This window comes from Nerophis ophidion, linkage group LG03 (assembly GCF_033978795.1).
Source record: "Nerophis ophidion isolate RoL-2023_Sa linkage group LG03, RoL_Noph_v1.0, whole genome shotgun sequence".
In the NCBI taxonomy this organism is placed as follows: Eukaryota; Metazoa; Chordata; class Actinopteri; order Syngnathiformes; family Syngnathidae; genus Nerophis; species Nerophis ophidion.
Window position 1 is genome coordinate 1,905,324 of NC_084613.1, and position 12,500 is coordinate 1,917,823.

The following is a 12,500-nucleotide window of genomic DNA, read 5'->3' on the forward strand; positions in this document are numbered from 1 at the left end:
ATAAAGTTAATGAGTTTGAACATGAAATATGTTGTCTTTGTAGCATATTCAACTGAATATGGCTTGAAAAGGATTTGCAAATCATTGTATTCTGTTTATATTTACATCTAACACAATTTCCCAACTCATATGGAAACGAGGTTTGTATTTAACGTGTGAAAGCAGCACTTGTGTTGGGTGTGAGATGGGGCAGGTGTTCTTAATGAATGTCCAGGTGTACCTAATGAAGTGTTCTTGCCATTGTTACAGGTAACATTGCATAACATTTCCATCATCTTTTCCTCATTTTTTCTGCTGTTTCCTCAGCGCCGATGAGGACTCATGTCAGAAGTTCATCCCATTCATCGGCGTGAGTAACTTCTGCTCCACATTCTCCTCTGCATGTTCTCCACATGACAAACATGATCCCCTCTTTTACTCCGCAGGTGGTCAAAGTCGGGATTGTGGAGCCAACATCAGGCAAGAGCCTTTTATCTTATTGTTTTGTATGTCGGAGATGTTTTGCAAGTCAACACCGTCTACAGCAGTCATTTTTCTGTCCATAGTTGGGCCGTGAGCGCCCCCTACAGTACTCAGTTGCAACACACCACTTGTGGTAGTAACGACAATATCAAACAAACAGAAGGAGCCTGCAGCTAAAGTCTTAGAGAAGTTTCTTGAGGGCAAAAGTGGTGAAACAGTATTTTGATTTGCATTTTCATTTTTTGGACACTTTAGTTGTAAATGATATGTACATTTATTTTTGTCAGTTATTTACGAGTCTCTTCTTATGCAGTATATTTGGTTAGTACTTGTTTTTCTAATCAGCCTGACCTGAGCCTAAGGTTTGTGTGTTAAATAATCATCTTTGTCATTAAAAAATGGTTTCATATTACAAATTCCGCGGCTCCAAAAAGTTTGGGGACCACCGCCTTGTAGTACACACACAATCCTCATTAACTGTAAACCTGTCATGTCTGTTGATCATCTTTTTGTTTGGCCATCTACTGTTTGTTTTTTGGACACTCAGTTCCTGTTTTTCCACTTCCTTGTTTGTTTTTGTTTCCATGACAACCAATTAGTTTTCACCTGTCTCACGTTTTGCACTTGCACACCTGTCACTAATCACCCCAGCATTATTTTAACCTGTAGTTGCCAGGTAGTCAGCCTGGCGACTTTACTTCTACTCACGTCATGCCATGCTACCTCTGTCACTCATGCCGATCCATAGTTTTGCTTCTTGTCCTGCCACGTAAGTTTTTTTTTAGTAATGCCACAGTTAGTGTCTTTTGTTTTTTATCCATAGTTCTGCCTTTGTGCTAGTCTTTTGTATTCTTTCTTCAAGTTTGTTCTCCGCCATTGTGTGCGCCTTTTGTTTGCTTTTTAGGGGCCGAATGTCACTTTGGGACAGAGGACTCTATTGTATTTCTAAGGTGTTATGCTTTATTATTATTCCGCCGCCTCTTTGAGCTGTAATTTGACCCCCTTAACATGCTTCAAAACTCACCAAATTTTACACACACATCAGGACTGGTGAAAATTGCCATCTAATAAAAAACCAAACCCCAAAAATCTAAATTGCGCTCTAGCACCCCCATGGAAAAAACACAGACAAAACTGGTTGTAACTTCCATTTGGAATGTCGTAGAGACATAAAACAAAAACTTCTATGTAGGTCTGACTTAGACCTACATTTCATACACTGACTTCCTTCAGAAAAAATCAACAGGAAGTTGGCAAAAACCTCTTCAAAACAAAATTTTCCTAAAGAATTTCATTTTTGCCTCTTTGAGCTGTAATTTGACCCCCTTAACATGCTTCAAAACTCACCAAATTTGACACACACATCAGGACTGGTGAAAATTGCCGTCTAATAAAAAAACCAAACCCCAAAAATCAAAATTGCGCTCTAGCGGCCCCTAGGAAAAAACACAGACAAAACTGCTTGTAACTTCCATTTGGAATGTCGTAGAGACATAAAACAAAAACTTCTATGTAGGTCTGACTTAGACCTACATTTCATACACTGACATCCTTCAGCAAAAATCAACAGGAAGTTGGCAAAAACCCCTTCAAAACAAAATGTCCCTAAAGAATTTAATTTTTTCCTCTTTGAGCTGTAATTTGACCCCCTTAACATGCTTCAAAACTCACCAAATTTTACACACACATCAGGACAGGTGAAAATTGCCGTCTAATAAAAAAACCAAACCCCAAAAATCAAAATTGCGCTCTAGCGGCCCCTAGGAAAAAACACAGACAAAACTGCTTGTAACTTCCATTTGGAATGTCGTAGAGACATAAAACAAAAACTTCTATGTAGGTCTGACTTAGACCTACATTTCATACACTGACATCCTTCAGCAAAAATCAACAGGAAGTTGGCAAAAACCTCTTCAAAACAAAATTTTCCTAAAGAATTTCATTTTTGCCTCTTTGAGCTGTAATTTGACCCCCTTAACATGCTTCAAAACTCACCAAATTTGACACACACATCAGGACAGGTGAAAATTGCCATCTAATAAAAAACCAAACCCCAAAAATCTAAATTGCGCTCTAGCACCCCCATGGAAAAAACACAGACAAAACTGCTTGTAACTTCCGTTTGGAATGTTGTAGAGACATAAAACAAAACCTCTATGTAGGTCTGACTTAGACCTACATTTCATACACTGACTTCCTTCAGCAAAAATCAACAGGAAGTTGGCAAAAACCCCTTCAAAACACAATGTCCCTAAAGAATTTAATTTTTGCCTCTTTGAGCTGTAATTTGACCCCCTTAACATGCTTCAAAACTCACCAAATTTGACACACACATCAGGACAGGTGAAAATTGCCATTTATTAAAAAACCAAACCCCACAAATCTAAATTGCGCTCTAGCGCCCCCTAGGAAAAAACACAGACAAAACTGCTTGTAACTTCCGTTTGGAATGTTGTAGAGACATAAAACAAAACCTCTATGTAGGTCTGACTTAGACCTACATTTCATACACTGACTTCCTTCAGCAAAAATCAACAGGAAGTTGGCAAAAACCCCTTCAAAACAAAATGTCCCTAAAGAATTTAATTTTTGCCTCTTTGAGCTGTAATTTGACCCCCTTAACATGCTTCAAAACTCACCAAATTTGACACACACATCAGGACTGGTGAAAATTGCCATTTATTAAAAAACCAAACCCCAAAAATCTAAATTGCGCTCTAGCGCCCCTTAGGAAAAAACACAGACAAACTGCGTGTAACTTCAGTTTGGAATGTCGTAGAGACATAAAACAAAAACCTCTATGTAGGTCTGACTTAGACCTACATTTCATACACTGACTTCCTTCAGCAAAAATCAACAGGAAGTTGGCAAAAACCCCTTCAAAACAAGATGTCCCTAAATAATTTAATTTTTGCCTCTTTGAGCTGTAATTTGACCCCCTTAACATGCTTCAAAACTCACCAAACTAGACACACACATCAGGACTGGCAAAAATTGCGATCTAATAAAAAAAAAAAAACCCCAAAACTAGGAATAAAACACAGACAAAACTGCTCCTAGGAAGAAAACACAGACAAAATTGCTTGTAACTTCCGGTAGGAATGTCAGAGAGACATGAAACAAAAACCTCTATGTAGGTCTCACTTAGACCTACATTTTAATAATTGACATCCTTCAGCAAAAATCAGAGGGAAGTTGGCAATTACCCCTTCAAAACAAAAGTTTTGTAAAAACCCGTCACCTTTTTTTCCAACCTTATGGGTGACAGAAGGAAGTACCAGTCTGACCCCAGGATGCAGGGAAGGTAGGTAACGTGAAGGTAAAGATATGTTGAATGGATAAAGGCAGGAAACACCAGCAAAAGTCGGTCTCGCCCATCGCTGCTTGCAGCTTTAATTTTTGTATTTATAGTGTAAAAATAAAATATGTATTTATCTTCACGCCTTGCCCGCGCCAACTTTCCTTTGCCTTCCGGAAAAACAAACCCCAAAGTCCACGTATTGACAAAACCGGGCGGTCTACACCACTTTCAGAAGGCAAATGCAGTCTTGCTAAATCACAGGCTAACGGAACACAGTCTTTTATGGCTTGCACACTGTGATTAGTGTGAGGTATTAGGATCTTAGTCAATCAGGCCCCTGCTGTGAAGACAAGGTGCCCCCTGCTGGCACAAATAAGAACTAGACAGTATGGAGACGAGCTCCCCTCACTCTTCTGTTTCCCACCTCAGGAGACTTGGAGGATGTGGCGCCCACCAGCTCCCTCATGCTTGCCACCTCACCTCAAGTATCACCCGCCCTCAAAGAGGCGTCGCCCACCCCGCCCTCCTCACCATTAGTTAACACCGGCTTCTGTGTATACAGGTAACACACCTGTGTCACATAGAGGATCTTTCAAAAGCAATTAGGCGTAGAAACAGCGACAGGTGTGACATTTTCCCGCGTGTGCTTCTCAGCTCGGGCGTTCAGACGGAGCTGATGGGTCTCCAGGTGGACTATTGGGCGGTGGCCAGCGAGAGGAAGAAGGAAGTGGAGAAGCGGGACCCTTTGGCCAAAAACACGCTCAAGTGCAATTTCCGCTCGCTGCAGGTCAGCCGGCTGCCAGCGAGGGGCGCCGAGCCCGGGCCGCAGCCCGCCATGTCCATGACGGTGGTGACCAAGGAGAAGAACAAGAAGGGTGAGGCCGGCCAACTAGTGACAGAGGAAAGAAGACAGTCACCTGAATTATTGTTATTTTTTCTCCCAAGTGATGTTCCTGCCAAAAAAGAGCAAAGACAAGGAGGTGGAGTCCAAGAGTCAGGTGATCGACAGCATCAGTCGCCTCATCTGCGCCGCCAAGCAGCAGCAAACCATGTTGACAGGTAACTTCCTGTTGGAAAACAACACAACAATTGATGCAAAATGACAAACAACACAACTGTGTGTACGAGTACATTATGTCCACACGTTCATCGTCACCGCATCATTTTATTCTACACAAGCAGTCAAGTTGTCACCTTGTGTGAATGCTAAATAAAAAGAGACTACAACAAATCCTTTTCAACTTATATTCAATTAAATAGACTTCAAAGACAAGATATTTCATCTTCACACTGACACACTTTGCAAATAATCATGAAGTTAGAATGAAATGACAGCAACACATGTGGCAAAGACGTCATTTTTACCAGTGTGTTACATGGCCTTTCCTTTCAACAACACTCAGTGCAGGTTTGGGAACTGAGGAGACACATTTTTGAAGTGGAATTTTTTCCCATTCTTGCTTAAGTTGTTCAACAGTCTCCTGCCTCATATTTTAGCCTGCACACATTTTCTATGTCTGGACTACTGGTCTAGTGCCCACACTCTTTTACTATGAAGCCACGCTGTTGTAGCACGTGGCTTGGCATTGTCTTGCTGAAATAAGCAGGGGCGTCCATGCTTGGATGACAACATATGTTGTTCCAAAAGCTGTATGTACCTTTCAGCATTAATGGTGCCTTCACAGATGTGTAAGTTACCCATGCCTTGGCCACTAATGCACCCCCATACCATCACACATGCTGCCTTTTACACTTTGCACCTACAACAGTCTGGATGGTTCTTTTCCTCTCTGGTCCGGAGGACACGACGTCCACAGTTTCCCGAAAACATTTCAAATGTGGACTTTTCAGACCACAGAACACTTTTCCACTTTGCATCAGTCCATCTTAGATGAGCTCGGGCCCAGAGAAGCCGGGGGCGTTTCTGGGTGTTGTTGATAAATGGCTTTGGCTTTACATAGTAGAGTTTTAACTTGCACTTACAGATGTAGTGAATAACTGTAGTTACTGACAGTGGTTTTCTGAAGTGTTCCTGACCCCATGTGGTGATATCCTTTACACACCGATGTCGCTTTTTGATGCAGTACCACCTGAGGGATCCAAGGTCATGGACTTGCCGCTTACGTGCTGTGATTTCTCCACATTCTCTCAACCTTTTGATGATATTACGGAGTGTAGAGGGTGAAATCCGTAAATTCCTTGCAAAAGCTGCTTGAGAAATGTTGTTTTCAAACAATTTGCTCAGGCATTTGTTGACAAAGTGGTGACCCTCGCCCCGTCCTTGTTTGTGAATGAGTGAGCATTTCTTGGAAGCTGCTTTTATAGCCAATCATGGCACCCACCTGTTCCCAATTAGCCTGCACACCTGTGGGATGTTCCAAATAAGTCTTTGATAAGCATTCCTCAACTTTATCACTCTTTTTTGCCGCTTGTGCCAGCTTTTTTGAAACATGCTCCAGTCAATGAGCTAATAAAAATAAAGTTTGAATATCTTGTCTTTGCAGTCTATTCAATTGAATATAAGTTGAAAAGGATTTGTTGTATTTCTTTATTTAGCATTTACACAACCTGACAACTTCACTGCTTTTCGGGTGTGTAAAAAAAGGGGAAAATAAAGTGTTCAGGTATTTGATACAAAGGTAGGTACAGTTGATCATTTTGTTGCTGCTTTTATTTGAATAGGGCGCCAGAATGCAAAACTAACAGCATGAAATAAAAGTGTATGAATGATTTAGTAATAGACTGAGGTCAGTGGGTACCGTATTTCCTTGAATTGCTGCCGGGTATATAGTATGTGCCTGCCTAGAATTACTGCCGGGTCAAACTCGTTTTGCAAAATATTATTTTTATTAGCGCATGTCTCGAATTTCCGCCGGGTCAAACTAGTTTTGCAAAATAATTAGCATATGCCTAGAATTTCCACCGGGTCAAACTCGTCACGTCACGAGTGACACTTCACCCGTCATCATTTTCAAAATGGAGGAGGCTGATTTCAATCATTTGAAATCGCATAAAGGGAAGAAGATTAAGAGCTATTCAGTAGGATTTAAGGTCCAAGCTATTGAATATGCTAAAAAGAACAGTAAGCAGCTATGTTTTATTAATATACCGTAGCTGCGTGTGTCAAATATGAGTCATTAAATGACTCCCGCCTCCTGGTGGTAGAGGGCGCTAGTGATCCTTCTTGCGACTACTCGGCTGCAGAAGAAGTGACAACAAGCAGCAAGAGTGAGCAGCCATCCTTTATTTTTTCCTCTCGCTTGCACTTTTAACATGGAGGATTACATATCTAAAATAAAACAGTTTTCTAAACTGGACTTTCAATCGAAGCAGGACGTAATAAAGGAAGATCTCCATCGAGACTTTTAAAACAGAAGAAAGATAAGGAAGACTTCTATAAACAAGTTATCGATGCTTTTGATCAGAAGGAGCTGCACATGGACTTCATTTATAAGTAAAGGTAAGACCATAATAACGTTTTTTTTTAATTAAATGTGCTTTTCATGATGGCATCCTTACATCACACTCAAATTTATAAGCGCAGGCCTAAATTTACCGCATGCCTTTGGTAAACGCCGGAGTGAGAAGAGGTTTTAAATTAATTAGCACCCCGGCGGCAATTTAAGGAAATACGGTATTTGAATCCAAGATGTGATGTATTGCTGTACTTCATGAATGTTGTGTTGATGTCCCTCAGTGTTGATTGACGGCGTGGAGTGGAACGATGTCAAGTTCTTCCAGCTGGCGGCGCAGTGGTCCTCCCACGTCAAACACTTCCCCATCGGGATCTTCGGCCACAGCAAAGCGTCTTACTGAAGTGCGACTTCACGTGAGCGGCCTGGAAGATGTTGGCTCCTTCACACTTTCTTCCACTTCTTTCTCATCTTTTTATTTGCTGTCGCCACCTTTCCCTCTCAGACTTTGAAGACGGGAGTACTGTTTGAAGAAGAAGATGACCTCTAACCTTTCACACAGTGGACAAAGGGCCGGTGTCCTCCTCGGTTTGGCTTGGACTGAAAGCACACTTGACTCCAGAGTATATATTTTTAAGACAAGGAAAGAGGAGGAACGTTTTTTCTAACCAAGAATTGTTGGTTTGTGTGTGTTCCAGAGTTCTGTGCAATTGTACATCTTCCATTGATAATAATAATAATAATGATTAGGTGTGTCCCGATCCGATTTTGATATCAGTTAACAGTCTGATACCAGCAAAAAAATAAGTACGGGATGATATCGGCGATATGAGCTCCAAGTTAACATCTAAATGTCCTCCAATAAGCACAAATAAGTATTTTCTGCTGTTTTGCACAAAAGGTAAACATGGTCGGCTATCTGCTCCTGGGAGCTAGCAGCTACACAACAGCCAAGCACACAAGATGGAAATACGTAACTAGGAATGGGTATCGAAGCCGGTACTTTTTTGTCTTTATCCCAGTCCTAACGGGCACCGATTCACGTGAAATCCATCAGTACCACGTTACGACTCTTTGCACTTACGGCACTAGGTGATCACTCCAGCAGCACTGAGAGCTGAGAACTACCTCTCAGTAATGTAGCAATTTCAAGAAACTGAAGCAAGAAAACCCTCCAATGTAAGTGAAGTACGGCGCCACGTTCCCCAAAAAATGCTCTCGCTTGATGCTAACATCTTTGCTGTTGACATGTTACTGATTAGCATTAGCGATTTTACATGGCAATTTTAACACCTCCAAATTTGTCAATAATAACTACAACTAAGATGCACGTTACAATCAAACAGCTGCCGTGTACTAAGCACAATACTTACAGTATTAACATTTTGTAGGGCGCAACAGACAGCAACGACTGGACTGATCTCCAAGTACACACCATTAACTACACACTACTGACCTGCAATGGACTTGAACTTGCAACTGTCTTTGGCAATCTGACTTTTCAGAATAAAACAAGATTTAAAAACTGGACATCAGTTATCATAATCAGCTCATTTTTAAATGTGGAAAAAAATGTTTTATTTATTAACATACACAAAAGTACTAAAAATCGGTACCGTTGAGTACTAGTACAGATTTCCAGGTACCAGGAATCTCTACTGTATCGGTTCAAATGAGAACGGCAGTCCTCCCTGTGTGTGATACCTACACTTAATACAACACACCAGTCTGGAACAGCACATTTTTTAACATAAATAAGTATCAAAATATTATATTTGCATATTTCTTACCCATACAAAGCCTCAAAGGCTTTATATGTGTAAGTATGTGTAAAGTATCTAGTAAGAAATGTGTCCGCATCATGAGCTTAAGTTAATAATTTATTTCTACCACACTAAATAAATGAACAGCATACATTTGTCAAAGTATTCATGTTTGTCAAGCCCACCTGCTTTTTGCTTCATTTCACTTTGTGACAGTCTCTTGCTGTCGTCGCTCGGGTTGAGTGGACCACCCAGGAAGGACATGCTTTTGAGCAGGTTTGACCTCTTTATCTTTCACAAAACCTTGGCTGTGGTTGGGTCGATTTTCAGCTCCTTCCTCCTCCTGCTCGCTCACGGTCCACTCATTCAGCCGCCGTCGTCTTCCTCCTCGCGTCTTGCTTCCTCTTTGCTCTCCACTCACTGCTGCGGACACTCCACCACCTCCTCTGATCTTTTTTCCCTCTCCACTTTTATACACTGCGAGGAGATAAGTCAATCGTGTGCCAAGATTACGGCACGCCCCGCCTCTCCGCCGCATTCTCCGCCTCCTTGCTGCCATCTTGGGCAGGGCTCCAGCGTGTCCTGCCTCGCTGTCAGACCGTCGGCTCCGCCTCTCCACACTTCATCAAACATTTTGTTCACATTCTACACTACAAAATATTAAACGTATGTATTGTGATTGGTGCTGATATCGTGTAGGGCTAATATCTGTATTGGACCATATTCAAGGCTCCAATATCGGTATAGTATCAGAAGTGTAAAAAGTTGTATCGGGACACTCCTAGTGACATTAATGGCTAATTAGATTAGCATCTTGTCTAACAATCATGAGCTTTTGCGGACAGTAACAAACATGTTTTCAACCAATCTGCTGCTTGTTGAGCTAAAAGTACAAACGTTTGAAGTCTTCTTTGCTTTGTTGACGAGCAGAAGAGGAGACGACTGGGCTAGTTAGCTTAGCATCTGCGATATCCTTACCTGGAATTCTGGGAGTGAATTTGTCTAATTCTCTGATGGTTTGGCGACGCATCATCGTCATACTTTCTGTGATTATTTGTGTACGTCTGAGCAATCACTCTGTTGATTTTGAAATACATCCGGCCAAAGATGAAACCTGTGCCTGTTTGAAGTCATCATGCTATGCTAGTGGAACACTTTGCAACTGATCACTGTCAAACTCTCAGCAATATTAGTGTATGTCCCAGCAAGAACACTATTGATTTTTGAAAGACATACGAGACAAGATGGCCGAAGAAGTCCAATCTATGCAGTACATGTCCTGCTGGTCCTCTTCAAAGGTTCAGCGGTGGTCAGTCCGTACTTGAGCAAGTAGACTGTTGACTTTCACACTTTTTTAACCATTCTTCAATGTCAGAGCAACAATACTATTGATTTTGAGGACTCTAACATAGTAAAAATAGCTAAATGCTAAACGTGGCATCATATTCACTAGAAATAATATGTTTTCTCCACAAAAAAACAAAAACGGTCTCTTCAAACGAGTTTGACTGCTAGGATTCGAACACTTTTCTTGGAATACCGTATTTCCTTGAATTGCCGCCGGGGTGCTAATTAATTTAAAACCTCTTCTCACTCCGGCACTTACCAAAGGCATGCGGTAAATTTAGGCCTGCGCTTATAAATGTGAGTGTGATGTAAGGATGCCATCACGAAAAGCACATTTAATAAAAAAAACGTTATTATGGTCTTACCTTTACTTATAAATGAAGTCCATGCGCAGCTCCTTCTGATCAAAAGCATGGATAACTTGTTTATAGAAGTCTTCCTTATCTTTCTTCAGTTTTAAAAGTCTCTCTGTCTCGATGGAGATCTTCCTTTATTACCTCCTGCTTCCATTGAAAGTCCAGTTTAGAAAACTGTTATATTTTAGATATGTAATCCTCCATGTTAAAAGTGCAAGCGAGAGGAAAAACTAAAGGATCGCTGCTCACTCTTGCTGCTTGTTGTCACTTCTTCTGCAGCCGAGTAGTCGCAAGAAGGATCACTAGCGCCCTCTACCACCAGGAGGTGGGAGTCATTTAATGACTCATATTTGACACACGCAGCTACGGTATATTAATAAAACATTGCTGCTTACTGTTCTTTTGAGCATATTCAATAGCTTGGACCTTAAATCCTACTGAATAGCTCTTAATCTTCTTCCCTTTATGCGATTTCAAATGATTGAAATCAGCCTCCTCCATTTTGAAAATGATGACAGGTGAAGTGTCACTCGTGACGTGACGAGTTTGACCCGGCGGGAATTCTAGGCATATGCTAATTATTTTGCGAAACGAGTTTGACCCGGCAGTAATTCTAGGCAGGTGCATACTATATACCCGGCGAAAATTCAAGGAAATACGATATTCATTCTAGAAGTCTTTTCAACACTTCTGCAAACGTGTGTGCGTGTGTGTGTGCGTGTGTGTGTGTGTGTGTGTGTGTGTGTGCGTGTGCGTGTGCGTGTGCGTGTGTGTGTGCTCATACTGTGAATGTAGAGAAGCACTTTTCAGCGTTAGTTTGGTCCTCAGTGAATGCAAGGCGGACAGGAAGCTGCAAACACAAGATTGTGATTGATTGTGTTCAATATGATTGATTGTTGTGATTAATGTCATTAATTAGTGTGACTGATTGCATGGACTGGACTGAGCTCAGCCTGTTTGTCATCATGTACTGTAAGACAGACGGTGAATGATCCAACTGTACACAATGTAAATGAAAAGTCATTTCATTCAAATGTCTATAAAATGATTGCTAATCTACTTTTCTGCTTTCCAACACCTTCTTGAAAAGTGCCAAGCGGGGATGAACCTTCCATTCTACTCATTTTGACCTCATAGTCCTGCATCCACAACTTCATTTATTCATTGTTTATACATGCTCACGAGTTTTGTTCATTCATTCATAGATCATTATACTTCACTCATTCACACTTGGTTACTAGTATATTTGACTCATTACATACTTACTAGTATATTTTCATACATGATTACTAGTATGCTTCACTCATTCACACATGGTTATTAGTATATTTCACACATTCATAAATGATTAGTAGTACAATTCATACATGATTACTAGTAAACTTCACTCATTCACATGTGATTACTAGTATATTTCACACATGATTACCAGTACATTTCACTCATTACATGGTTACTAGTATATTCCATCCACAATTACTAGTATACTTCACTCATTCACACAGGGTCACTAGTATTTTTCATACATGATTACTCATATTTCCTCCATTTCTACATGGTTTAATATACTTCACTCATTCATCATTCATTCACATATGATTACTAGTATAATTGGCTCATTCACACATCATTACAAGTTTATTTCCCACATGATAACTAGTATACTTCACTCATTCACAGATGATTAATAGTATATTTCACTCATTACATGATGACTAGTATATTTCATACATGATTACTAGTATGATTAACGCATTCACACATGGTTACTTGTATATTTCATACGTGATTACTTGTAAACTTCACTCATTCACATGTGATTATTAGTATCTTTTACACCTGATTACTAGTATATTTC

At 40.6% G+C, this 12,500-nt stretch overlaps 1 protein-coding gene and 1 long non-coding RNA gene across 4 annotated transcripts in view; one reads left to right on the plus strand and one right to left on the minus strand.

Annotated features, from left to right (window-relative positions):
* pacs2 (phosphofurin acidic cluster sorting protein 2) overlaps positions 1 to 11,701 on the plus strand; it is an 80,033-nt gene extending 68,332 nt beyond the window's left edge. The window contains exons 19-25 of one of the 3 annotated variants that reach the window (XM_061893883.1): positions 307 to 349; positions 426 to 459; positions 4,193 to 4,325; positions 4,418 to 4,638; positions 4,709 to 4,822; positions 7,461 to 7,592; positions 7,682 to 11,701. In XM_061893883.1, coding sequence (XP_061749867.1) covers positions 307 to 349; positions 426 to 459; positions 4,193 to 4,325; positions 4,418 to 4,638; positions 4,709 to 4,822; positions 7,461 to 7,579 — 664 coding nt within the window. In that variant the 3' untranslated portion in view covers positions 7,580 to 7,592; positions 7,682 to 11,701. Of the gene's footprint in view, positions 1 to 306; positions 350 to 425; positions 460 to 4,192; positions 4,326 to 4,417; positions 4,639 to 4,708; positions 4,823 to 7,460 lie in introns of all 3 variants that reach the window. The other 2 variants (XM_061893884.1, XM_061893885.1) reach the window with 2 other exon arrangements.
* LOC133548927 (uncharacterized) overlaps positions 11,265 to 12,500 on the minus strand; it is an 8,481-nt gene continuing 7,245 nt past the window's right edge. The window contains exon 2 of the long non-coding RNA XR_009806001.1: positions 11,265 to 11,492. This is a non-coding gene — a long non-coding RNA (uncharacterized LOC133548927). The remainder of the gene's footprint in view (positions 11,493 to 12,500) is intronic.